The 27,396-nt window shown below is 42.2% G+C and overlaps 1 protein-coding gene across 1 annotated transcript; it reads right to left on the reverse strand.

The window, feature by feature from the left end:
- LOC142741244 (acidic mammalian chitinase-like) lies at positions 1–26,061 on the reverse strand. Its single transcript, XM_075850646.1, has 9 exons — positions 25,867–26,061; positions 12,507–12,563; positions 10,623–10,794; positions 9,560–9,684; positions 8,957–9,080; positions 8,679–8,864; positions 4,931–5,047; positions 2,112–2,253; positions 1–258 (listed from the first exon to the last, which is right to left on the reverse strand). Exons 1-9 carry the CDS (start codon positions 25,998–26,000, stop codon positions 20–22), a joined length of 1,296 nt encoding a protein of 431 aa, XP_075706761.1. The 5' UTR covers positions 26,001–26,061; the 3' UTR covers positions 1–19.
- Positions 26,062–27,396: the final 1,335 nt, after the last annotated feature.

Genomic DNA, 27,396 nt, shown 5'->3' on the forward strand with positions numbered 1-27,396 from the left:
GGCAGACCCACTTATTGCTTTAAGCCCAGTTACAGCAAGAGCAGCTGGTATCAAAAACTAAGCTTGATTGGCAAGACTCCTGGTAGGTGTTTCCGTTTACGCAGTTATAGAACTGACTTTTATTAGTTGGGCTGGGGTAAAGGCCACTTGATTTTCCAACACAGAAACTGCTGCTACCTGGTGGAGCTGCTGCAGCTGTAGTTGGGGTCGCTCCTGTGTTTGCTGCTGCTGTTGGTCTTATTGCTGGTGTTTTACAATCTGTATAGGAAACAAATATAATATAGAATATGAAAGTATTGCTGTTACAAGACATATGCTTGTGTACTAATGACACTTCTGAATTACATATATTAAAGTTTAGATAATCCCCCTGCTGGCCAATATTTTCCATCCTGATTATTTGGGGAGATTCACACGAACGTTGCGTTTTTGCGCGCGCAAACAACGCAGCGTTTTGCGAGCGCAAAAACCATTTGAAAGCTGCGTGTGTCATGCGTGTCTGATGCGCGGCTGCGTGATTTTCGCGCAGCCGGCATCATAGAGATGAGGCTTGTCAACGGCCGTCACTGTCCAAGGTGCTGAAAGAGCTAAATCTTTCAGCACCCTCGACAGTGAATGACGAACACAACAGCGAAAAACCTGTAAAAAAAAAAGATAAAGTTCCTACTTACCGAGAACTTCCCGGCCGTTGCCTTGGTGACGCGTCCTTGGTGACGCGTCCTTGGTGACGCGCCTCTCTTGACATCGGGCCCCACCTCCCTGGATGACGCAGCAGTCCAAGTGACCGCTGCAGCCTGTGATTGGCTGCAGCCTGTGCTTGGCCTGTGATTGGCTGGAGCTGTCACTTGAACTGAAGTGTCATCCCGGGAGGTCGGACTGCAGGAAGGAGACAGGAGTAATCGGTAAGTTAGAACTTCGTTTTTTTTTTACAGGTTAATGTATTTTGGGATCGCAAGTCACTGTCCATGGTGCTGAAACAGTTTAACTCTTGCAGCACCATGGACAGTGACTATCTCCTGACGTCGCGTACCGATAATTTTTTTGCCGGGATCGGCCAAAACGAGTTTGGCCGAACCCGGTGAAGTTCGGTACGCTTGTCCGGCTTCGCTCATCGCAAAGACACTCCGTTTGGATGTTCGGAAACAGAAAAGCACGTGGTGCTTTTCGGTTTTCATTCATCCTTTTCACTGCTGTTGCGCGAATCACGCTCGTCCAACGGAAGTGCTTCCGTGTGGTGCGCGTGATTTTCACGCACCCATTGACTTCAATGGGTGCGTGATGCGCGAAATACGCAGAGTTATTGAACCTGTCGCGCATTTTGCGCAGCAGACAAACGCTGCGCAAAAAGCACGGACTGTCTGTACTGCCCCATAGACTTGTATTGGTCCATGCGTGCCGCGTGAAAACCACGCGGCCCGCACGGACCGAATACACGCTCGTGTGAATCCCCCCTTTGACTGATAGTAAACCAATATGTTAACAGAAAAAGCCACAATCTTCTATATTCAAAAGCTTTGACAAGCACACGTTTCCGCTATGTTATGGTGTTTTCCCCTCCTCAACAATTTCTACAAACTATAGTTTTATATCACTTTGCAGGTTAACTCTGATCTTGCACAATTAATAGCGATTCCAACTTACTTATGTAAAGCCTATTGTCCTCCCTAATAGACCGGTATGCGAGCACGTCAGCAGTCTTTGCATTAACTTCATGGTGCTAAAGCAGCATATAAAGGGTCAGATCACATGGCTTTTTTCTGCTGATTTTGACGTGGAAACCGTGTTGGAGTCATCGCCTAGAATTGATTTCAATGGGAGGCAGAGGCGCTTTTCTCCCGGGCAGCTTTTGGCAGCTCGTGGAAAAAAAAGCGGCATGCTTTTATTAAGAGCGGTTTCCGCTTCTGACCTTCTATTGAAATCAATGGGAGGCAGAAAAAAACCTGTGACGCTCCAAACGTTTGCGGAGATTTTTTACTGCAGTTTTTGCATAAGCTCCTGATGCAGTTTTTTTCTCCTTGTCAAGAAACTCTGTGTGAACTAGGCCAAAATGTACTAAACCAAATTCAGTATTGTCTATAGTCTATTTAGGTCTAGATAATTATAACACTCACTTGGAAAAGAGATACCCAGAGCTGATTTAAGTGTGTTCATTAGCGGATATTTGCCTTGACCACAGAAGGTCCCACTAAAGTCGTCCAAAGGAAGAGCCCACACCATAGCACCGCCAAAGTTATTCTTCAGTAGCCACTCAGCCTAATATAAAAAACAGAAAAAAAGCTCAGAAGTTATGATTTTGATAGGAAAAAAAAATACATGAACGAAATAACTGTCCACTATCATTTATGTAAATAAAAAAATCTGTGTAGATAATAGAAAATATGGCGAAATAGGTTTACTGTGTTTCCCCCTGTACTGATTTCTCTATATTCTGTCTGCTAATACTACATTAAAGAGGCTCTGTCACCAGATTTTGCAACCCCTATCTGCTATTGCAGCAGATAGGCGCTGCAATGTAGATTACAGTAACGTTTTTATTTTTCAAAAACGAGCATTTTTGGTCAAGTTATGACCATTTTTGTAGTTATGCAAATGAGGCTTGCAAAAGTCCAAGTGGGTGTGTTTAAAAGTAAAAGTCCAAGTGGGCGTGTATTATGTGCGTACATCGGGGCGTTTTTAATACTTTTACTAGCTGGGCGCTCTGAAGAGAAGTATCATCCACTTCTCTTCAGAACGCCCAGCTTCTGGTAGTGCAGACACAGCCGTGTTCTCGAGAGATCACGCTGTGTCGTCACTCACAGGTCCTGCATCGTGTCAGACGAGCGAGGACACCGGCACCAGAGGCTACAGATGATTCTGCAGCAGCATCGGCGTTTGCAGGTAAGTCGATGTAGCTACTTACCTGCAAACGCTGATGCTGCTGCAGAATCAACTGTAGCCTCTGCAGCCGGTGTCCTCGCTCGTCTGACACGATGCAGGACCTGTGAGTGACGACACAGCGTGATCTCTCGAGAACACGGCTGTGTCTGCACTGCCAGAAGCTGGGCGTTCTGAAGAGAAGTGGATGATACTTCTCGTCACAACGCCCAGCTAGTAAAAGTATTAAAAACGCCCCGATGTACGCACATAATACACGCCCACTTGGACTTTTACTTTTAAACACACCCACTTGGACTTTTGCAAGCCTCATTTGCATAACTACAAAAATGGTCATAACTTGGCCAAAAATGCTCGTTTTTTAAAAATAAAAACGTTACTGTAATCTACATTGCAGCGCCTATCTGCTGCAATAGCAGATAGGGGTTGCAAAATCTGGTGACAGAGCCTCTTTAAGGCCAGTATTACACATGCAGTTTTGATGTAGTTGTAAGGTGGGGCCTAAGATGGTGTGTGAGCCTTGCAGGTTCGTCGCGGGAGAGATGGAACAGAGACTAGGAGCTTGTGGAAACAAAAACTTTACTAAACTGGTAAATTAACACTTCTCAATATGAGAGGCACTGCCTCCTACAAGTGGCGGTTCAGGTTAGCAGTTGATTCCAGGCTGACTAGCTCACTCTTTTGTCGGACAGAGTGAAGGACACCCCTTCCTGATTCAGGTGATATTGGGTATATACAGGCCTACTAGGCCACAACTTGCTGCACTGCTTCACTGCCTCACTTAGGGTGGACTGCCCGTCACCTACTGACCACAGCTCAAACAGCACTGCACACACAGAGATATTCCTGTCTGTCAACTGTTCTCAGCACCAGGACCCACAGATGACGGTCTACCAGCTTGTGTTGTCACATACTTGCAGCTACCTCAGCTCACACTCAGCACTGCTCACAGCAGCTCTATCTCTAACCAGGTTCCTTCTCTTCCACACGAACACTGAAAACTATTGGCGGGAACAGCAGCCGTTTTATACGAGGAGCCGTCCCAGCATCAGGACGCAGCCTAGCCACATTGCTGCATTCTGTCGCTGTTATTGCACAGCATAACATGAAAAAGATGGCATCCGGCGCCAAGCAATCTAGACCACCAGCCAGTGAGCCAACCGTCATCCGTCGCACCTGCCATAAATAAAATAATGTTACAATGCAATAAACAGCAAACTGGACAGGCCACTCCTTCTGTGCAAAGCCACTAAGGGGATTAAAACAACAAAAATAGCACATATTAAAGGCAAAGTGTACAATATTTTCCACCATTACTGGCTTTTAGTGTTGGGAATTCTATCCCAGACTCTAAGGCTGAGTTCACACGATACGTATACGCTGCGTAAAAACATGCAGCATATCTGTCCGGTGGGCCATAGGGAGTTTCGGGCGAAAAACTGCACCAAACTGTGGTGCAGTTTTTCGCCCAGAATAACTGCTGCGGAAAAACTGCCACCAGCTGTGATTGGCTACAGCGGCGGTCACCTGGGAAGAAGCGTCATCCCAGGAAGCTGGCCTTCTGATGTCACCCAGGCCGACCTCCTGGGATGACGTTTCATCCCATGTGACAGCCGCTACAGCCTTTCTGCAGCACAGGTCAATTTCTGAGCGTTTTTTCTGCTGTGTTTTTTCGCAGCGTGTGGATGACATTTGTTCAATCTCATCCATTTTGCTGCTACTGTGTTCTGATGCGTTTTTTCCGTCCACAATTCCGCAACGTGTCAACATGCCCTTACAGCTTTGTCACGTTTTTTTTAGCCAATCCCAGGAGTGGACACAAAAGAAGGGAGATGCATCAGTCTTTTCTTCATACCTTTCCTTTCTTTTGGATCCACTTCAGGCTGTGGCTCAGAAAACTGCACCAAAAACTACACCAAATTTGCGTATGTGATTTTGGTTTTAGAACTATGTGAAGTTGAAGTTCCATAGCAAGTTATAATTAACCGACAGCAAAGTCTCCATAGGTCTAGCCTTCACCTTGGGTTCTTAATTCAGATATACTATGTTTTCATACCTTGATCTGGAAACTCTTTTGGTTGTCATACCCAATCCATTCATTTCCTTTATAGGCATAGGGGACTGCTTGTGGGCTGTTCCAAACCTCTGTTGCACCTTTCAAGAAACTACAGATCTGCAAATTAATAGAAAGAAAACTGAGGAACACATTTAGCTTGGAGCATTTTAGTTAATCTTTCTCTAGTATGAAGGTACTAACACAAAACCATAAGTTATCCTTTCAAATAAAAAATCTAATCAGGAACTTCTTACTTATATTTGTTTTCTCCCTCTATCATATAGAAGAACAGCAAGAACAAATAGCCACCAATAGGCCGGGTTCCACACGTGGGACATGATCGCTGCAGCCAAATAATTTGTCTCAGTGGGATTACGGCACAGAATTGCTGAGACCAGTGCTTGGCTGCAGTGATCATATGGGTATACAGGCACGTCATCGCTGTAGCTATGTCAATAAACAGTGGCGAGGAGGACCAGAGTGATGGTGGTAGAACACCGGGTATCTGTGAGGGGAGTATTGGCTCTTTTTTATTTTATTTTTATATCCCTCCTAACCCTGCTACTTTACTACATAACAGGCAACATTACCGTTTAGGATTCTAGAAAGGCTTGATACAATTCCTCTGGAAGGAAACATGCATGTGACTGAAAGAGTAACTGTCATTTGTCAAAACTTTTCACATAGTGACATGTCAGAACTTTTGATCGGTGGGGTTCAGCTGCTGAGACCCCAACCAATCGCTGAAATGAAGGGACAGACAGGGCCTTATGTGTGTGCAATGTGTGCAGCTACACAGGGTGCATCACTCCTAAGTAGTACATTATCCTCCTCTGTTTTGATTACTTTACAGAACTTAGTATCATCTGAAAAAACTGAAATTATACCATGTAAACCTTCTACAACGTAATTTATAAACATTAAAAAGAAGAGGGCCCAATTCTGACCGCCTATGGAACCCCACTGGTTACTGTGACCCTATCTGAGGAGGTAGCATTAATAACCACCCTCTGTTTTCTTTTGCTGAGCCAGTTGTTAACCCAATTACACAGATTTTGCCCCAGTTCCAGCATTTACATTTTATATACCAACCTTTTTATGTGCGACAGTTTCAAAGGCCTTTGAAAATTCTAGATACACCACATCCACAGCCTTACCCAGGTCTTGTCCAGAACATACCCCCCCCCTTCAAAGCTGATCAGATTGGTTTGACAGGACCGATCCTTCATAAACCCATGCTGACGCTGCGTTATAAGTTTATTTCCATTGAGATACTCGAGAATAGCATCTCTTAGAAAACACTCAAGTTTTATTTTAATCAAAATGGAGGTTAAACTTACAAGTCTATAGTTTCCAAGGAGAAACCATTACATCCGGAGGGTCACTGCACTCGGTTAAGCACTTCTGCCCCTTTGTTTCAGCCATCAGTGGGGTCTCAGCACCTGGACCCCCACTATGACATGTCAACATTTTTGTCAAATGACAGTTAGGGTATGTTCACACGGCAGCGTCCGTTACGGCTGAAATTACAGAGCTGTTTTCAGGAGAAAACAGCTCCTGAATTTCAGACGTAATGGCATGTTGCAGGCGTTTTTCACTGCGTCCATTACGGACGTAATTGGAGGTGTTTTTCTATGGAGTCAATGGAAAACGGCTCCAATTACGTCTCAAGAAGTGACAGGCACTTCTTTTTTACGCGCCGTCTGTTGACAGGGGCGCGTAAAAATAATGACCGTCGGCACAGAACATCGTAAAACCCATTCAAATGAATGGGCAGATGTTTGCCGGCACATTGGAGCCGTATTTTCTGACGTAATTCGAGGTTAAAACGCCAGAATTACATCCGTAAATAGGGTGTGTGAACCCAGCCTTACACTTTAACAGGAGACAAGAACTCAAATTCTCAAGTTGAAATGAAAATAAATAAAGAAATGGGAAAAATACACCTAAGGCTATGTTTACATCTAGTATTTGGCATACGTTTAATGTATATGCCGTGAAAAAGCAGCTAATATATACCTTGCGCGTAGGCTGTGACAGATGCCTAACAGAGGCATCCATCACCCATAGACTATAATTTATTTAACAGACACGTCATGAAAAGCTATTGAAAAGATCATGAAGTGTCCGTTTAATTAATGCCTGTGACGTATTCCATATAGTGGTATCTGTCACCCATACACTCCCATGTAAAAAAATAATTATACATTATAATATTTTTACTAGACTCTACGGGATAGAATAGCGTAATATTCCATAACTTATATTGTGGCATACTGACGTAAACCAGCCAGAGAGAGGCCAAAAGGACATTCTCCTATACTCTAACAATAGAGCCCTATACACGCGTGTATATCAGGAGCTTTCCAGACGTACACGGTAGACATAGGGCCAAATCTGATGTGAACAGGGCCTGATACATATTAGTCTGAAAGAATTTATGCAAGCTTCAATAATGTATTCCAGAAATTTTTCAGAGGAAAAAAAGTTGTTTATCCGTTCCCTGTACAGTGGTTCCTCAAGTTACAATGGCCTTAGGTTACAATATTTTCAATATACAATGGTATTTCCTAGGCCATTGTAACTTGAAACCACATTCAACATACAATACCACAAAAGGTCTGGATCTCAGGTGCGTGTAAGGGTATGTGCACACACACTAATTACGTCCGTAATTGACGGACGTATTTCGGCCGCAAGTACCGGACCGAACAAAGTGCAGGGAGCCGGGCTCCTAGCATCATACTTATGTACGATGCTAGGAGTCCCTGCCTCGCTGCAGGACAACTGTCCCGTACTGAAAACATCATTACAGTACGGGACAGTTGTCCTGCAGCGAGGCAGGGACTCCTAGCATCGTACATAAGTATGATGCTAGGAGCCCGGCTCCCTGCACTGTGTTCGGTCCGGTACTTGCGGTCGAAATACGTCCGTCAATTACGGACGTAATTAGTGTGTGTGCACATACCCTCACTGTCTGGAAGATCCAGTTTATCAGCATGAGCATTTTACTGGTTAAACATCTGCTGTAATGCAGTGCATGCCCTCATTGGCTATATAGTAGCGCCTCTCCATAGTCAGTACTACATATCGTGTACTGCTCTTTATCTGCGCCAGGATCAGATGTTCCTTTGGACAGCAAGTGAGGACAGCTCCATATTATATTTTTGGTACACTGTGTAATGTGCAGGCTCCTGAAGAAGCTCCTGTCCTCATCGTAGAGTGATTTACAGCCTCCAGCAGCTACAGTATTTCTGACTTTTATATGTGAGAACTTGCTTTATCTGTATTAGTTATCTGCTAAATCATATTTTTTTTCTTATATGTAGTTCACATTTTGGGGGCTTTGGAAACAATTCCCAGTTTTCCATAGAATTATGGTTTCAACATAAAATGGTTTCAACTTACATTCGTCGCCGCAATTAATATTGTAACTGGAGGGACCACTGTATTTGGCAGGAGACCAATTGACAGGGTTTGTTAAACCGTGCACCAAGGTTCCTGATACAGCAGGCAGCCTCCAAGCCAAGGACTGATCTGATTGCCTCCTCGGACACATATATAAAATGTTTTATTTCATTTTTCACCGTTTGAAATGCCAAATTGAACACTTCAGCGGGTTGTTTCCCCCTTACTTTCATTGCTCCTTAAGGCAGGTTAGGAAGATCAACCCCGAACTCCTTCTGTACTTCTTTTTAAACTTAAATTGAAAATCTGTATTTTAAACAAATGATCATAATAGGGTTACCTCAAAATATGCCATAAATCCAGCCTCCTGTGTAAATGGAGCAGCAGGACCTCCACCAGAAGTAGGGGCACCAAGTCCATTGTTAGAGGGGTTAGAGAGTGTGAAGGTTCGTCCATAGGCTGGAAATCCGACCATGAGCTTTTCTGGTGCAGCTCCATTATTTTTCCAGTAATTCATGGCATAATCCTAAAATATCAGAAGAGTAGTAATTGGGAGGATTCACTCTGTAGATGCCTACTTAATACGCACCAAGGTGAAGAGAAACAAAGAACACATACCACATTGAAATAGATATAGCCACCCTGATCAGCTGGGCCCTGGTAAAGGGGGCTATCCTCTCCTGTAAATCCTTCCCATGAGCCACGCAAATCATATGTCATTACATTAATAAGATCCAAGTACCTACAAATGAAACAGAAAATTGTAATAAAACAACGTTCTTTCTTTAAATTTGTTACATTGTGGGTAGGTAATCAAACACATGGCCACATGTTTTTGTCATTCAGATTCGTCCATCTATCAAGCTATAAAAAAAAAATAATGTAGGATTCAGTAGAAAGAAAGCTATGAGAAGGTAGATACTATTACATAATATGGAGTTGTCCACCTTAATGTACTAATATAATGCATTAATATAACAATATTGTTATTCTATAAAAATGTAAATAGAAAGCACACTATGAAATTTAAATGAATATGGGCTACTTTGTCAATATAAATAATATTGAGATAAACGTTGACTGATTCAAGAGAATGGGGCTGAGCTGCAATATCAGAGACAGCCAATGGACAAGAGTGTCGCTAAATCTGGAAGACGCTGTGCCTGTATAATATTGCATAAAACATGATAATGACTTATCTCATATTAAAAAAAAACTTACTTAGATAGTTGTGGAATTTGATATCCAGTTTCAATGGTGGGCATGCCAGCAGACACAGCAGCAGATATGAGCAGACGGGGCCTATTGGTTTGACTGCCTTCCTGAACAAATGCCTCATACATTTCCTAAAATTCAAAAATTTGAGGTACAATACATTATAAGATTATTAACATGTCACATAATGGTTTTGGTATTTATTTTGGAAATTTATTGACTTTTCGCTCATAATAATTTTTGGCTACCTTGTAAAAATACTTCAGATTGCACATATTATAGATATACAAGTCCTTCTCAATGAATTAGAATATCATCAAAAAGTTATTTTATTTGAATAATTCAATTCAAAAAGTGAAACTCCTATATTCTATAGATTCAGTACACACAGAGAGATCTATTTCCAGCATTTTTTTATTTTATTGTTAAAGATTATCGCTAAGGGAATGTTCCCACGACCTATTTTCAGACGTAATTCAGGCGTTTTACGTCTCGAATTACGCCTAAAAAGACGGCTCCATTACGCCTGCAAACATCTGCCCATTGCTTGCAATGGGTTTTACAATGTCCTGTTCAGACGAGGTGTCATTTTACGCGTCGTTGTCAAAAGACGGCGGGTAAAAATACGCCCGCGTCAAAGAAGTGCATGTCACTTCTTGGGACGTTTTTGGAGTCGTTTTTCATTGACTCCATTGAAAAACAGCTCCAATGCCACCCGCATTGATGCAGTAACTCATGTAAAAGGAGCCCCGACCAAGTATTGAGGGCATATACTGGACATACTTTTCAGTAGGCCTACATTTTGGTTTTAAAAATCATTTTTGAAATTGGGCTTATATAATTTTCTTATTTTCTGAGATACGAAATTTTGGGTTTTCATAAACTGTTACCCTAATCATCAACATTAAAAGAAAAAAAATGCTGGAAACAGATCACTCTGTGTGTAATGAATCTATAAAATACATGAGTTTCACTTTTTGAATTGAATTACTGAAATAAATAAACTTTTTGATGATATTCTAATTCATTGAGAAGGACTAGTATATATAGACAAAACAATTCCTTTCACCTGTAGCAAAACAGAGAACAATTGTTGAGTTTCTGGAGGGCTGCCTCTGTTTGCGTCCCCAGGATACTCCCAGTCAATGTCCAATCCATCAAACCCATACTGTCTTAGAAATTTAATGACAGAGGTGATGAAAGTCTGACGATTTTCAGAACTTGATACCATGGTGTTAAACCTGTAGGAGAAGACATAATCCTTGTAATGATAAGGCACTTTAGGCTGGGACTAAACCTTGACTTTACTTGGTAGTGAGCGATAAATTGCTGTCCATAGGAATGCATCGTAGCTTGAGCTACACACTTGTTAGGAGCCATTTTGAAGTGCTTTCAAGCTACTCAAGGCATTCCTATGGAAAGCGATTTATCACAGTGTTTTTTGGGAGTTAGATAAATACTCTGGCCCACATTTACTAATGCTGTCTCAGGTTGTGCTCACACATGGCTTACTTGCATTGTATTTCCGCATCTTATTTTTAAACCTCAATGTATACCTATGGGAAAAATATTCTGCAACGCAGTCACATTTCTCTAGTATTTGTGTTGCAGAATATTTTTTCCATAGGTGTACATTATGTTAAAAATCCGCTACACAATTACAATGCAAGTACACCTTGTGTGAGCGGACCCTAACAGTTAGACAGAGAAAGCGTAGATCAGACACAAAATGCACCAAATTATCACAATAGTGCAATCTGCATGATAATTTTGGTACATCTTGCATGACCTGTTACACACTTTTCTCTTCTTTAAACCACTTTTGATTTGACTTATTTTGAGCCAAAATATTGTGCGATATTTTTGGTGCATTTTTGGCGCACAATGGCGCATTTGAAGCAACCTAGCCCCCTTTCTGACAGGCCACACCCCTTTCCCACTAAACCACAACTTTTTCCAGAACACTTTTGAAAAGTGTCTAGGGAGATGCTAACATCAAAATTGTGCCAAACTTTACCAATTTGCACCAGAGTTTGGCTGCCTTAATAACACAATCACTTTCCACATACTAGGGAATATGAACATCTCAGCGGGGATTATATGCTCTTGACCCTACCTATTAGCAAGAGTCAGTAACAAAGAGTGTCTTTCACTCTAGTGGATGCCCTGCCCTATATCACATTCATTTGAATGGCTGGGATGTGATATTACATTTCTACAAATATATGGAGAGCACAAGTTCTTTTAATGGCATGTTCAGATGTGGCGGACAATTTCCGCTACAGACTTTGCTGCGACTTTCGTGGCAAATCTTCTACGGATCTGCATCAAGATTTTGTTGCATGTTTAGAAGCAGATATGTGACAATTTTCAGCCTCTGCACTGCAAAGGCTGAAATTCACTGTGAAAGTTAGCTGCTCTCCGCAACAGCATGCTGCGGAATTAAAAATTTGCAGCATGCTTTGCTTCCTTGCAGATTTTTTCGGCTAAATATGGACGGAGTTTTGAAAACCACATCCAGTTGTACTGTAAATTGCTGTGGATTTGTGATGCCAATACGTTACAAATCTAGCACGTCTAAACGTGCCCTTATTCTGTAATTTAAAAAGGGGTTGTATTGATACCCCCTTTAAGTGTGACTACAGAATATCAATTTGTTACAAATGTTTGTCATTGTATGTTATGGGTAAATGTATGTTGCTTGACATTAATTTTATAATTTCATTTATCCTTGTGCTGAGTTTTATCCATTTCATATTTCTGATCTTAAGAAAAATTTGTATTTGCTAAATTTTTTATGTAAATATGATTCCAAACTTACCATAAATAAAACATCTATATATTACATGGACTGTAAAAAGACTAGTACGAATGATTAAAGTGCATACTGCAATAAGATTGTTTCAGCTGAATATAAGAAGAAAGCTATCGAATAATTATATTGTGCTGTTACCCAGAAGTTCCATAGTTCCAGCCTCCAACAGAAAGAAGAGTTTTCAGTTCAGTGTTGCTGTAAATAAGAGCAATGGATAATGCAAGTTACACAAAGTCATTATTAATATAGGACTATGTAAGTCTATTACACGGACCAATTATCGCGCAAACAAGCTTCTATATAAACGCTCGTTCCCGATCATTGCAATGTGTTTAACAGAGCAACGATCAGCTGATGAACAAGCATCGGCTGATCATGTAGTTTATGCAGTAATAAATATTATCGTTGTCGTCAGCAAATTTCCCTGTGTAAACATGGAGACGTGATGCCGACATGATGCAAATGCATGGGGACGAGCGATCGTATTAACGAGCGCTCGTCCCCATACTAGCTTCTTGTGAAAGGAGCAAACAAGCGCCGATCAACGAGCTGTTTCGATCAGCGCTTGATTTTACGGCCAATATTGGCAGGTGTAAAAGGACCCTTAATCTCTAACTTCATTTGTTAATGTGCAGCATATACTAAATGCTATGTTAATGCTGAAGTGTTATTGGATTATGCAGAATGACAAGAAGGCGAGTTTACATATGAATGGTTCAGAAGAAACACAATTAGCTCTCCTTCACTTATAGATATTTTCTGGCATTTTAAATTTCACGAAAAATGTATGTAAAAACCCCAGTGTTTTGTAAAATGTAACAGAGTTTTCTAGGCGTTTTTAGCGGGGGGTTTTATGGCGTTTTAAGTTTAGTGTCATTTTGTACATGTTTTTTTTGCGTTTTTGAACTTGAAAAGAATGCCACTGAGAACAAAATTGCCTCAAAAACTCCACACATTAAGGGCATGCCCACACGTGGCGGTTTTCCTCCGCAACTGTCCGCATCAATGCCGCACAGAATCTGCGTTGCAGATTCTGTGGCGGATCTGCACAAAATGTGCAGTAAATTGATGCGGACTAGCTGCTGCGGACTGCGGTAAAAGTGCTTCCCTTCTCTCTATCAGTGCAGGATAGAGAGAAGGGACAGCACTTTCCCTAGTGAAAGTAAACGAATTTCATACTTACCGGCCGTTGTCTTGGTGACGCGTCCCTCTTTCGGCATCCAGCCCGACCTCCCTGGATGACGCGGCAGTCCATGTGACCGCTACAGCCTGTGATTGGCTGCAGCCGTCACTTAGACTGAAACGTCATCCTGGGAAGCCGGACTGGAGACAGAAGCAGGGAGTTCTCGGTAAGTATGAACTTCTATTTTTTTGACAGGTTGCTGTATATTGGGATCGGTAGTCACTGTCCAGGGTGCAGAAACAGTTACTGCCGATCGCTTAACTCTTTCAGCACCCTGGACAGTGACTATTTACTGACGTCTCCTAGCAACGCTCCCGTAATTACGGGAGCCCCATTGACTTCCTCAGTCTGGCTGTAGACCTAGAAATACATAGGTCCAGCCAGAATGAAGAAATGTCATGTCAAAAAAGCAAGACGCATCCGCAGCACACATAACATGTGCATGACAGCTGCGGACTTCATTGCGGAATTTAGAATCTCCATTGAAGTCAATGGAGAACTTCCGCAATGAGTCCGCAACCAGTCCGCCACTGGTCCGCAACATCCATTGTATGCTGCGGACACCAAATTCCGCACCGCAGCCTATGCTCCGCAGCGGAATTTTCAGCCTCGTCTAAACGAAGCCTACTAAAAAGAAGTGGAAGGCAATGGAGAAACGGCTCCGCTGCGGATTAACGCTGCGGAGTGTCCGCAGCGGAATTCAAGAGCAATTCCGCCACGTGTGGCTTTACCCTAAGGGCTTATTTAGACGAATTCAGAAGTTTTTCACATCCGTGTTTCCCCACGTTCATCTGAATAAGCCCTAAAACACAGTGAATGTAGGGCTTTTTATATTTTACAATAGACTTAAATGGAACATCTGGCTGCATTTAAAAAACAAATCACCACAGTAATGCTAATAAAAAGCCATTACAAAGCTACGAAAAGGCAGCAAAACGCTATGTGAAATGCAACAGATTTTGTTGCAGACACTTGGAACTTACTGCAGAAACATTCAGATGAATAGGACTGATTTTCGTTTGCAGAAATTTCTGCTACAAAATCTGCTGCGTGTGAATCCACCCTAAGGGTATGTTCACACGGCCTATTTACGGACGTAAATCGGGCGTTTTTGCCCCGAATTACGCCCGAAAATAGCGCCTCAATAGCGCTGACAAACATCTGCCCATTGAAAGCAATGGGCAGACGTTTGTCTGTTAACACGAGGCGTATATTTACGCACCGCTGTCAAAAGACGGCGCGTAAATAGACGCCCGCGTCAAAAAAGTGACCTGTCACTTCTTTGGCCGTAATTGGAGCCGTTATTCATTGACTCCAATGAATAGCAGCGCTAATTACGGCCGTAATGGACGCGGCGTTCAAGCGCCTGCACATGCCGGTACGGCTGAAATTACGGGGATGTTTTCAGGCTGAAACATCCCCGTAATTTCAGCCGTAACGGACGCCCTCGTGTGAACATACCCTTAGGGTATGTGCACACGTAGTGACCAAAAACGTCTGAAAATCCAGAGCTGTTTTCAAGGGAAAACAGCCCCTGATTTTCAGACGTTTTTTGAGCAACTCGCTTTTTTCGCAGCGTTTTTCGCGCCGTTTTCGCGGCGTTTTTTACGTCCGTTTTTGGAGCTGTTTTCATTGGAGTCTATGAGAAAACAGCTCCAAAAACGTCCAAAGAAGTGTCCTGCACTTCTTTTGACGAGGCTGTCAAACGACGACGCGTAAATTACAGGTCGTCTGCACAGTACGTCGGCAAACCCATTCAAATGAATGGGCAGATGTTTGCCGACGTATTGTAGCCCTATTTTCAGACGTAAAACGAGGCATAATACGCCTCGTTTACGTCTGAAAATAGGTCGTGTGAACCCAGCCTTAGGCTGGGTTCACACGAGCATGTTACGTCCGTAATGGACAGAACGTATTTCGGCCGCAAGTCCCGGACCGAACACAATGCAGGGAGCCGGGCTCCTAGCATCATAGTTATGTACGATGCTAGGAGTCCCTGCCTTGCTGCAGGACAACTGTCCCGTAGTGTAATCATGTTTTCAGTACGGGACAGTAGTTCCACGGAGAGGCAGGGACTCCAAGCGTCGTACATAACTATGATGCTAGGAGCCCGGCTCCCTGCAGTATGTTCGGTCCGGGACTTGTGGCCGGAATACGTTCCGTCCATTACGGACGTAACATGCTCGTGTGAACCCAGCCTTAATCTTTGTTCACACAGTACAGATTTGCTGCAGATTTTGCATGTATGTTTTAAGCCAAAACCAGGAACAAAACCTAAACAGAAGAAATATATAAAGGAAGGTCCTATAGGTATGCTATACTCAATATAATTCTCGTTTTGTTTTAGCTTAAGAAATGAATGCAAAATCTGCAGCAAATCTGCACTGTGTGAACAAGTCCTTAGGGTATGTTCACATGGGTCGAATTTACTGAGGAAAACTCTACAGCACATCCGACCCAGATACCCCATGGAATTCCGGTTGAAAATACGCACCATATCGTGTTTGATTTGGTGTGGACTTTCGTCCAGATTTACCGCTGCTGGCCCCAGAAGGGGCTAAAAAATAAAAGTACATACTTACCCCTCCCTGGACTGGTCTCCGTGCTGCCGGCCTCCTACGATGACGTTTTCTCCCATGTGACCGTTTCAGCCTGTGATTGGCTGCAGTGGTCACATGGGATGAAACGTCACCGCAGGAGGTCAGCAGCACGGAGACCAGACGGGGAAGGAGTGTAGCGTCGATATGGGAATGCAAGGGGAGATAATTATGGACTGTTTTTTTTATTTTCTCTACTTCAATTTTTGCTGTGAATTTGTAATTTTTCTGCTATCTGCTATTTGTTACAAATGTTTACTTCCCCATTGAATTCAATGGGATAAAAGTCCACAACAAATATGCAACCATTTCAAAAATCTGATCCACGCGCTGCAGAAAATTTCCGTGCAGAAATTAACTTGTGGTGCCAATTTATGCTATGGATTAAAAACTCTGCACCGCAGCCCGGCTGCTACTGTAATACGCCGCAGGTTTTCCGTCCGCAAATCCAGATGGAAAATCTGCAGCAATTACACTACGTGTAAACCAAGCCTTAGAATGAATTCACACATCACGTACTTGTTGCGGAATTTCAGTTGTGGAATCTGCACCGAAAATCCACAACAAATTACAGTACAATGTTAGTAAATGGTGTTTTAACAACCCCATTCTCTCACAGCGTTAAAACTGCCATGGACTCCAGGCATTCTGCAGATTTTCAATTCTGAAGCATGCCCTATATGTTGCGCTAAATTCCCCATCAAAATCATCTATTATATATTTTAGAAAGTTTGTTTGAAGCCTGATTGTGATACGCAAAGCAGCAGCGCCATCGTGTGGTCAGTGCTGAGAAATCTCACTAAATTGAATGAAATGCAGGCAGCCTAGTGATACACTGAGCAGCAGCGCCATCGTGTGGTCAATGCTGGGAAATGCACAACTATATCTGTATATCTATTATATATTTTAGAAAGTTTGTTTGAGGCCCGATTGTGATACGCTAAGCAGCAGCGCCATCGTGTGGTCAGTGCTGAGAAATCTCACTAAATTTAATGTAATGCAGGCAGCCTTGAGATACGCTAAGCAGCAGCGCCATCGTGTGGTCAATGCTGAGAAATCTCAGTAAATTGAATGTAATGCAGGCAGCCTAGTGATACGCTGAGCAGCAGCGCCATCGTGTGGTCAATGCTGGGAAATGCACACTATATCTATATATCTATTATATATTTTAGAAAGTTTGTTTGAAGCCCGATTGTGATACGCTAAGCAGCAGCGCCATCGTGTGGTCAGTGCTGAGAAATCTCACTAAATTTAATGTAATGCAGGCAGCCTTGAGATACGCTGAGCAGCAGCGCCATCGTGTGGTCAATGCTGGGAAATGCACACTATATCTATTATATATTTTAGAAAGTTTGTTTGAAGCCCCATAGTGATACGCTAAGCAGCAGTGCCATCGTGTGGTCAATGAAGAAATCTCACTAAACTGAATGTAATGCAGGCCAGCCGAGTGATACGCTGAGCAGCAGCGCCATCGTGTGGTCAATGCTGGGAAATGCACACTGTAGTTATGTATTATATATTTTAGAAAGTTTGTTTGAAGCCCTATAGTGATACGCTAAGCAGCAGCGCCATCGTGTGGTCAATGCTGAGAAATCTCAGTAAATTGAATGTAATGCAGGCAGCCTAGTGATACGCTGAGCAGCAGCGCCATCGTGTGGTCAATGCTGGGAAATGCACACTATATCTATATATCTATTATATATTTTAGAAAGTTTGTTTGAAGCCCGATTGTGATACACTAAGCAGCAGCGCCATCGTGTGGTCAGTGCTGAGAAATCTCACTAAATTGAATGTAATGCAGGCAGCCTTGTGATATGCTGAGCAGCAGCGCCATCGTGTGGTCAATGCTGGGAAATGCACACCATATCTATTATATATTTTAGAAAGTTTGTTTGAAGCCCCATAGTGATACGCTAAGCAGCAGCGCCATTGTGTGGTCAATGAAGAAATCTCACTAAACTGAATGTAATGCAGGCCAGCCTAGTGATACGCTGAGCAGCAGCGCCATCGTGTGGTCAATGCTGGGAAATGCACACTATAGTTATGTATTATATATTTTAGAAAGTTTGTTTGAAGCCCTATAGTGATACGCTAAGCAGCAGCGCCATCGTCTGGTCAATGCTGAGAAATCTCAGTAAATTGAATGTAATGCAGGCAGCCTAGTGATACGCTGAGCAGCAGCGCCATCGTGTGGTCAATGCTGGGAAATGCACACTATATCTATTATATATTTTAGAAAGTTTGTTTGAAGCCCAATAGTGATACGCTAAGCAGCAGCGCCATCGTGTGGTCAATGAAGAAATCTCACTAAACTGAATGTAATGCAGGCCAGCCTAGTGATACGCTGAGCAGCAGCGCCATCGTGTGGTCAATGCTGGGAAATGCACACTATAGCTATGTATTATATATTTTAGAAAGTTTGTTTGAAGCCCGATAGTGATACGATAAGCAGCAGCGCCATCGCGTGGTCAATGCTGAGAAATCTCAGTAAATTGAATGTAATGCAGGCAGCCTAGTGATACACTGAGCAGCAGCGCCATCATGTGGTCAATGCTGGGATATGCACATTATATCTACATATTATATATTTTAGAAAGTTTGTTTGAAGCCCAATTCTGATACGCTAAGCAGCAGCGCCATCGTGTGGTCAATGCTGAGAAATCTCACTAAATTGAATGTAATGCAGGCAGCCTTGTGATATGCTGAGCAGCAGCGCCATCGTGTGGTCAATGCTGGCAAATGCACACTATATCTATTATATATTTTAGAAAGTTTGTTTGAAGCCCGATAGTGATACGCTAAGCAGCAGCGCCATCGTGTGGTCAATGAAGAAATCTCACTAAATTGAATGTAATGCAGGCCAGCCTAGTGATACGCTGAGCAGCAGCGCCATCGTGTGGTCAATGCTGGGAAATGCACACTATAGCTATGTATTATATATTTTAGAAAGTTTGTTTGAAGCCCAATTGTGATACGCTAAGCAGCAGCGCCATTGTGTGGTCAATGCTGAGAAATCTCACTAAATTGAATGTAATGCAGGCCAGCCTAGTGATACGCTGAGCAGCAGCGCCATCGTGTGGTCAATGCTGGGAAATGCACACTATAGCTATGTATTATATATTTTAGAAAGTTTGTTTGAAGCCCGATAGTGATACGATAAGCAGCAGCGCCATCGCGTGGTCAATGCTGAGAAATCTCAGTAAATTGAATGTAATGCAGGCAGCCTAGTGATACACTGAGCAGCAGCGCCATCATGTGGTCAATGCTGGGATATGCACATTATATCTATATATTATATATTTTAGAAAGTTTGTTTGAAGCCCAATTCTGATACGCTAAGCAGCAGCGCCATCGTGTGGTCAATGCTGAGAAATCTCACTAAATTGAATGTAATGCAGGCAGCCTTGTGATATGCTAAGCAGCAGCGCCATCGTGTGGTCAATGCTGGCAAATGCACACTATATCTATTATATATTTTAGAAAGTTTGTTTGAAGCCCGATAGTGATACGCTAAGCAGCAGCGCCATCGTGTGGTCAATGAAGAAATCTCACTAAATTGAATGTAATGCAGGCCAGCCTAGTGATACGCTGAGCAGCAGCGCCATCGTGTGGTCAATGCTGGGAAATGCACACTATAGCTATGTATTATATATTTTAGAAAGTTTGTTTGAAGCCCAATTGTGATACGCTAAGCAGCAGCGCCATTGTGTGGTCAATGCTGAGAAATCTCACTAAATTGAATGTAATGCAGGCCAGCCTAGTGATACGCTGAGCAGCAGCGCCATCATGTGGTCAATGCTGGGAAATGCACACTATATTCTATTATATATTTTTGAAAGTTTGTTTGTTTGAAGCCCGATTTTTCATTGGTTTAAAATCAGGGAATAGCTATTTTTGATTGGACAGTGAAAGTTTGCCTCCTTTGCTTGCTCCAGAGTCAGCACTGGAAATAATCTCTACATCTTGGCACTGGATCAAAAGACAAAAAACATTGTTTACAAGAAAGCATTGGAATAGAAACATGCAGTCCTAAATCAACACTATATAAATCTGTAATGAATATATTGCTTCATTTAATTTCTTTTATGCTTCCAATAACATTATTTACACTCTCTAGCAATTAAATTCATACTGAGAGGTATTTAAATAGTGAGCTTTTACTCTATCCATACCGTAAGTCAACCTCCCGAGCAACGCCGGGCATAAAAGCTAGTTAACAAAATGTAAAGAAATGTAAGATTTTGCCACGTATTTTTACGCTGGTTCCACAGCATAAATTTTAACGCAAGAAATAAACCTAGCCTTAAAGTTTGAGCTAGCTGAGTCAAAGTGCTGGCTGTTTATTATTACTTTGCTATTTAAAGGCCATGCAAAACATCCGAAAACACGTCTTCTCATAGCAGCTTTCGCACAGGAAATAATCACAGTTAATAGATATTTCTTCTGTGCAGTCCATGGCTATGCCCCCATCTGTTTTGCATTTGTTGACAATGCTTTATTTCTATGATAAAAAGTAGATAAGGGCGTAAAAGCCAGAGGTTAACTGGTCATACACTTGTACATTTTCTCGTGATCTAGCCAAGGTTTTGATGTAGGTCCGAACAGTAAAATTGAAAGACATGTAAAGAAAAAATTGCTGTAGATTGTTTTATTCCTCCACATGTCTTTCCAGGCTCTTAGCAAAACCCTAGTCTGGTACAAATTGTGCAGTGTGGTGATGAACCTCACTTTGTCATCATTCTCCATTTTATCTTTCACCACCAACAGTGCATCTCTATCCATCCGGAGGGCTAGATTGTATGCTTGTTTAATTTGACGCCCTGAATAGTGTCTCTCCTTTAATCGATTTCTGAGATCCTTAGCTCCTATCTTGAAATTCTCAAAAGTGGAGCAATTTCTCCTTAGGCCTTATTCACTCGAACGTGTCTGTTTTGCGCGCGTAAAGAACGCAGCGTTTTTCCTGCGTTGCAGTTCCGTGTGACATCAGTATATGGTGCGTGTCTGCGTTTTTTACACGCGTATGCCTTCAGTATGTCACGCATTTCACGTCAGCAAAACAAACTGAAGGAGGTGTTTTTCCTTTTCAAAATCATTCCTTTATGCGTCCATGTGCTGTCCGTGAATTTTCACGCACTCATTGACTTCAATGGGTGCGTGATGCGTAAAAAACGCACAAGTATAGGACATGCAGTAAGTTTCATGCAGCGGACACACGCTGCGTGAAAAACACGTAATGTCTGAATGGCCCCATTGACTTGCATAGGTCCGTGTGGCATGCGTTATTTTAACGTGCGGAACACGGACGTGAAATACGATCGTGTGAATAAGGCCTTAGTCTCAGGAATTCTCCTTTCAGGATTCCTCTACTGGTTCTGTTCAGATGGGCACTTTGTAATAATAATAATAATAATAATAATAATAATAATAAAAAATAGTAAATAATAAAAATAAAATACTAAAAAATATTCAAGTAAAAATAAAGATAAAAAGTATATGTAAATGACTCGGTCAGTGCAACTCAAGGGGACTCTGCACTGGATATTTCTTTCCCTATAATTGTCGGTATCAATACATACAACTATTGAAGGCAAACTAACATCTATTATTCTTGTCCCTCTCCTCTTCTTTTTCCCATACCCATAATTTTTATGATTTATATTGGTGGTGTACACCTGGGCAACAATTGTTAACTCAAATAATATAATAGGAGGCTCTCTTCCTTTTTCTAAATTAAAAAATAAAAATGTAGATAACGATATTCAGGGGGCATTAGATAAATTGAGAAGCGTTGCGGTGATTTAAAAAAAAAAAAACAACACAAAACCTTTAAACCAGTTAGGGCTTGCCCACACGTAATGGAATTGCTGCAGAAAATTTAGCAGAAAAGTGGCAGAAATTCCACTGTGGAAAAAACGCACTATTTCTTGCATTTTTTTACTGCAGAAAATGGTGTGTATTTTGCTGCGTTTTTCTCAATGCTAGGAGATGGTGACATCACCTCTGAAAAATGCAGCAATTCTGTCCACTTTCCGCAGCAGGAACTGACATATTGCGGTATGAAAAATAGGCACTGCAGGTTAATTTCTGGTTGGAATTTGTTAAATCCCACCCACTTTGCTGCTACTGTATTCGGCTGCGTATTTTCCATCAGCAATTCCGGACGTGTGGACAAGCCCTTAGGGGGGTAAAAGAAGCATGTATTCTCTTTGTTTGAATTGAAAAAAAGAACCCAGATATTGAGCTTCTGTTTTGGATAATAAAAATTCTGGATTTGATCAACTTGAAGACAAGAACTATTTCGTTTTTTCTTCCGTAGCCAGAGGCGTAGCTAGGTTCTCCTGCACCCGGGGCAAAGATTCAGATTGGCGCCCCCCCCCAACTTATTTCCCGACATCTCCTTCCCCCTCACCATGTTTTCTTTCCCTACCAATCAATGAGATGTAATTTTTTTGTTCACAATTTTTTTAAGGTAACTTGAGTATAAAAGCATTTCTACATTTTACAAGCGATATAGTTCTATGATGTAATTAACATAAAAATAAATTAACAGAAAATAAATTAAAGAGGCCACACACAGCCCCCTGTAGATAGCGCCACACAGCCCCTCTCTTGTAGATAGTGCCACACACAGCCCCCAGTAGATAGTGCCACACTCAGCCCCCCTTGTAAATAGTGCCACACACAGCCCCCCTTGTAGATAGTGCCACACACAGCCCGCTGCCCCTTTGTAAATAGCGCCACACTCCCACCCCTTTTAATAGCGCCACACTGTGAACAGACCGGTGAGCAGTAGCCTACCACTACCACTTTCCGCTCTGCCTGGTGTGACTTACCGGAGGAGCCGAGGAGGTCATTGGGCGCAGGCAGCGGCAAAGTTTCTTCTGACTAGGGTTGGTGACAGCCAGGGCCGGCCTTAGGTTGAATGGCGCCCTGTGCGGGACTCTCTATTGCCGCCCCCTACACAAACCAAAAATTAAGCACATATATAGACACGCTGGAACATATATACTCTACATACATAAAGACAGATATTTCGACATACAGGCAAATATACATACACACATTCTGTAATATATACATACAGGTAACTATATAGCCATACAGACACATACACACACACACACACACACACACACACACACACACACACACACACACACACACACACACACACCGGCAGATAAATACACAGACAGGAACATATGCAAATACATAAAAGGCACAAATATACAAGCACAAAGACACATTCACAAACAGACCCATATATACCCACACAGGCACATATGTACACAGCATAGATAATGTAGTAGTGTTACCTGCAGTCCTATGTAACACCACAGATAACACAGTGATAACTCTCTGAGTACAGATAATGTAGTAGCTGTTGCCTGCAGTCCTATGTAACACCATAGATAACACATAGTAGCAGAGCTGAGATTGTAATTTAGCACAATGTGTTATCTGTGGTGTTACATTGGACTGAAGGCAACAGCTACTACATTATCTGTAATCAGAGTTATCACTGTGTTATCTGTGGTGTTACATAGGACTGCAGTTAATACTACTATCTGTAGTTAGAGAGTTATCACTGTGTTATCTGTGGTGTTACATAGGACTGCAGGTAACACTACTACATTATCTGTACTCAGAGAGATATCACTGTGTTATCTGTGGTGTTACATAGGACTGCAGGTAACATCTACTACATTATCTGTACTGTGTAGCAGAGCTGAGATTGTAATTCAGCACACAGTACAGATAATGTAGTAGATGTTCCCTGCAGTCCTATGTAACACCGCAGATAACACAGTCATATCTCTCTGAGTACAGATAATGTAGTAGTGTTATCTGCAGTCCTATGTAACACCACAGATAACACAGAGATAACTCTCTGAGTACAGATAATGTAGTAGATGTAAGAGACAAACACATGCAGAGACACACACACACACACACACACACTGTAACATATACACATACAAACACAGAGACACACACATATACACACAGACACTCACCATGTCTCCTTGCTAACAGGTCAGGACGGGCTGTGTGTGGGCGGAGCTTCCTCTCTGCTTCTCGGCAGAGCACAGAGCACAGAGCACAGGCAGATGCAGGGAGGCTGCAGCACGGGAGTGGACCTGTCCCCTGACCTGAGTCATCTGACCTCATGTCACTGACGTGAGGTCAAATGACTGGACTGGTCCACTCAATGGCCGTCACAGACCCCAGTCAGAACGGCGTAATGTCCTGGCTCTTCCTAAGCTGCTGCAGGTGTCCCACATACGGGGCGCCTGTCAGCAGCGATCAGCTGCTCTTCGGCGCCCCCCTATCCGTATCCTCCAGGTTGCGCCCGGGGCACATGCCCCGCCTGCCCCCCCCCCCCCCTAGCTACGCCCCTGCCGTAGCTGTATAAGTCTTTGTTTTTGTGGGATGAGTTGAACTTTATGTAAGTGCCATTTTTTGGTACATATACATTAGTGCTTCATTTACATAAATTTTTATTGTAGCAAAATTGCAGAAAAAGTTTTTTTTTCGTTTTTTAGACACCCACCGATCATTATAAATTATGCTATAAATTTATTGTACATGTTGTTACAGATGAGATGATACTAGATATATGTATATTATTTTATGTTTTGGGACTAATAAAGTATTTTTTTTGCAAAAATGCATATCTATGTTTTTTTTACCTAACTACCATATGTCCTAACAACAAGAAACCTGGTCAGACAGTCATGGGGTGCTTGAACTGTCTGCCCATATTAGTTATCAGCCTTGATATATAGGACCCCCCTTTGATCGCGTCACAGGGAATGCTTGTGACGCCATCAAAGGGTGGTCCCCCCCTCAGTCTCTACCCACTTGAATGTCGCGATCAGTCTTGACCGTGGCAGTAAAAGGATTAAACAGTGGAGATTAGAAGTATTAAAGTCGTTGCGCTGCTCCTGATCGCTCAGGCCCACTTGCTGTGCCGTGAGATCAGCAGGAGTATGTTTGTCCTGATGCGGCAACTGCCTGGCACTCAGGAGGAGCATACTCGTCCTACACTCTTTGTAACCAATCTCAAACCTGCCAAAGAGATGAAGATCCTAAACAGTGAATCCCCCTCTAAGGGCACGTTCAGACGTGGCGGAATTTTTCCGCTGCAAATGTTGGTGCAGATTTGGGGCAATTACGCAACGAATCTGCACCAACATTTGCATATTTGACAGGTAATTCAGACGTTGCTGAAAACACAGCGGACTTGTCACAGATTTCAGTTTTTGCATTGCAAAGGCTGAAATACGCAGTGAAATTCCGCTTCTTCTCCGCAACAGACAGTGCATGTGGCGGACAGAAAATTCCGCACCGCAGCCTATGGTCTGCAGTGGAGTTTTCCGCAACGTCTGCATGAAGATAACTAAAAAGGTGTGGAAACTAATGGAAAACGGTCTGCTAAGGATATCCACTGCGGACTGTCCGCAGCGGAATACCACAGCAATTCGGCCATGTCTGACTGGCCCTTATAACTCAGAATTCCATCTTAGGGTATATGAAATGGGTTATCTAAACTAGACAATCCTTTTAACTACTAATTCAAGCCCCATGCAATTGTAATCGACCAGATCTTAATAATGTAGTCATCTGTGTAGCCTAAGTAAGTATACCCGCAAATAATTTTTTTTGCAAAATAGTAACTAAATAAATTAAAGCAATACAGAATAAAGGTACATACTAGTTCTTCAGGGCATTAAAAGAAGCATAGAGTGTCGGATCATTCCATTCAAATGTTTGGATCTGGTTATTGCTCATAGTGGCAAAAGCATAAATCAGATGAGTACACATGCACGGATCAACATCATCTGGCATATATGTTGCTGCACCAGGGTAGTACTGAGCCCAGTTGGTAAAGTAACACACCAACTTGACGGAAGAGCCTGGCAAGGAGAACATTACAATAATCAATAAATTAAAGTGCAACTGTAAAAGAGCAAAATAATCATATCTGTCAGTATACTATGGGATATCCCCACATACACCTAAATATACCGTATATCTACATCTGTATACTCACAAAACATGCTTGCAAATGTCTAGTTTATCTGAGACAAAGTACCAAGGTCCTGCTGTGAGAGTATAAGTGTAGTAACACATTAGGCATATACACTGCTGATTTTCCGCAACAGATTTAATTACGGAAAATTCGCAGCATAGCATAGTAAGTGAACAAATCTCATCCACACACAGCGGAATCAGATGAAAAATGTTCATAAATTGACCTGCGGTGCGGTTTTTTAAGCTACAGCATGTCAATTTATGCTGCGAAATCACTTCTCTTCTGTTTCAGGTTTTCCCCATTGAATTCAATTGGGAGGTAGAACCGCAACAAAGAGCTATGTTTTGCGACTTTTGCAGCAGAAACGCTGCGATTCTGCTGCAAAAATCGCAAGTGAGAAAAAAAAAAGCTTTTTTTAAAATTTGAATTAATAAAAAAAAGTTTATACTTACCCCGGCCGTAATACTAGCGAGGCGATCCTCTATTCTGAGCGCATCCCATGTGACTGCTGCAACGTCTCACCGACTACAGCGCCATCCAAGGAGGCCGGGCTATTCTCAGAAGAGAGGTACACGTCGCCATGACTACGGCCGGGGTAAGTATAAACCTTTTTTTTTTAAATTCCTGCAGGATTTCCACAGCAAACATGCCGCCTGAAAAACTGCACCACAATTTGATGTGGTTTCTCGGCCGGAAATCCCTGTGGCTTCCAGGACGGATAGGCTGTGTACTTTTACGCAGCGTATCCATCACATGTGTTCGTACCTTTAAAATTCAGGGTGGAAACTTCACTATCATGCTTAGGGCTCATTCACACTTGCGTATGAAAATACGGATCAAATACGGATGTGCAATATGAATCTTTTTTTTTTACAATTTGTTACAATTTGTTCCATTTTTGTTGCCGTATTGTATTAGTTTTTGCTTCATATTGTGTCCTGAATCGTCAATTTTTCACCTGTATTTGTTGCGTTTGTTTTGTTAAAGCATTAACAATGTTTTTGCTGTTTTTTGAAATGTTGCAGAAATATGTATCATAAAAAACAGATGCAAACATGGAAGATTTTTAAATTCAACCTTTTGACTTCTATGTGCTAAAAACTTTACCCATGTGGATCCGTCGGAACATGCTGTGTATTGAAAGAAAAAAAATACTAAATAACGTAATGTGAATAAAATAATTTAAATGTCTTGGCTATGTTTCTTTCA

The sequence above is a fragment of the Rhinoderma darwinii genome, chromosome 2, assembly GCF_050947455.1.
Source record: "Rhinoderma darwinii isolate aRhiDar2 chromosome 2, aRhiDar2.hap1, whole genome shotgun sequence".
Classification (NCBI taxonomy): domain Eukaryota; kingdom Metazoa; phylum Chordata; class Amphibia; order Anura; family Rhinodermatidae; genus Rhinoderma; species Rhinoderma darwinii.

What these genes read in the sequence shown, in the direction of transcription:
- LOC142741244 (XM_075850646.1), bottom strand. Translation starts at nt 26,000, where the DNA reads ATGCCAGATGATGTTGATCCGTGCATGTGTACTCATCTGATTTATGCT. An exon ending in TGTTCTCTGTTTTGCTACAG is followed by an intron (nt 9,685 to 10,622) that starts GTGAAAGGAATT and finishes TTTGAATTTTAG; the next exon opens with GAAATGTATGAGGCATTTGT. An exon ending in GCTATATCTATTTCAATGTG is followed by an intron (nt 8,865 to 8,956) that starts GTATGTGTTCTT and finishes CTGATATTTTAG; the next exon opens with GATTATGCCATGAATTACTG.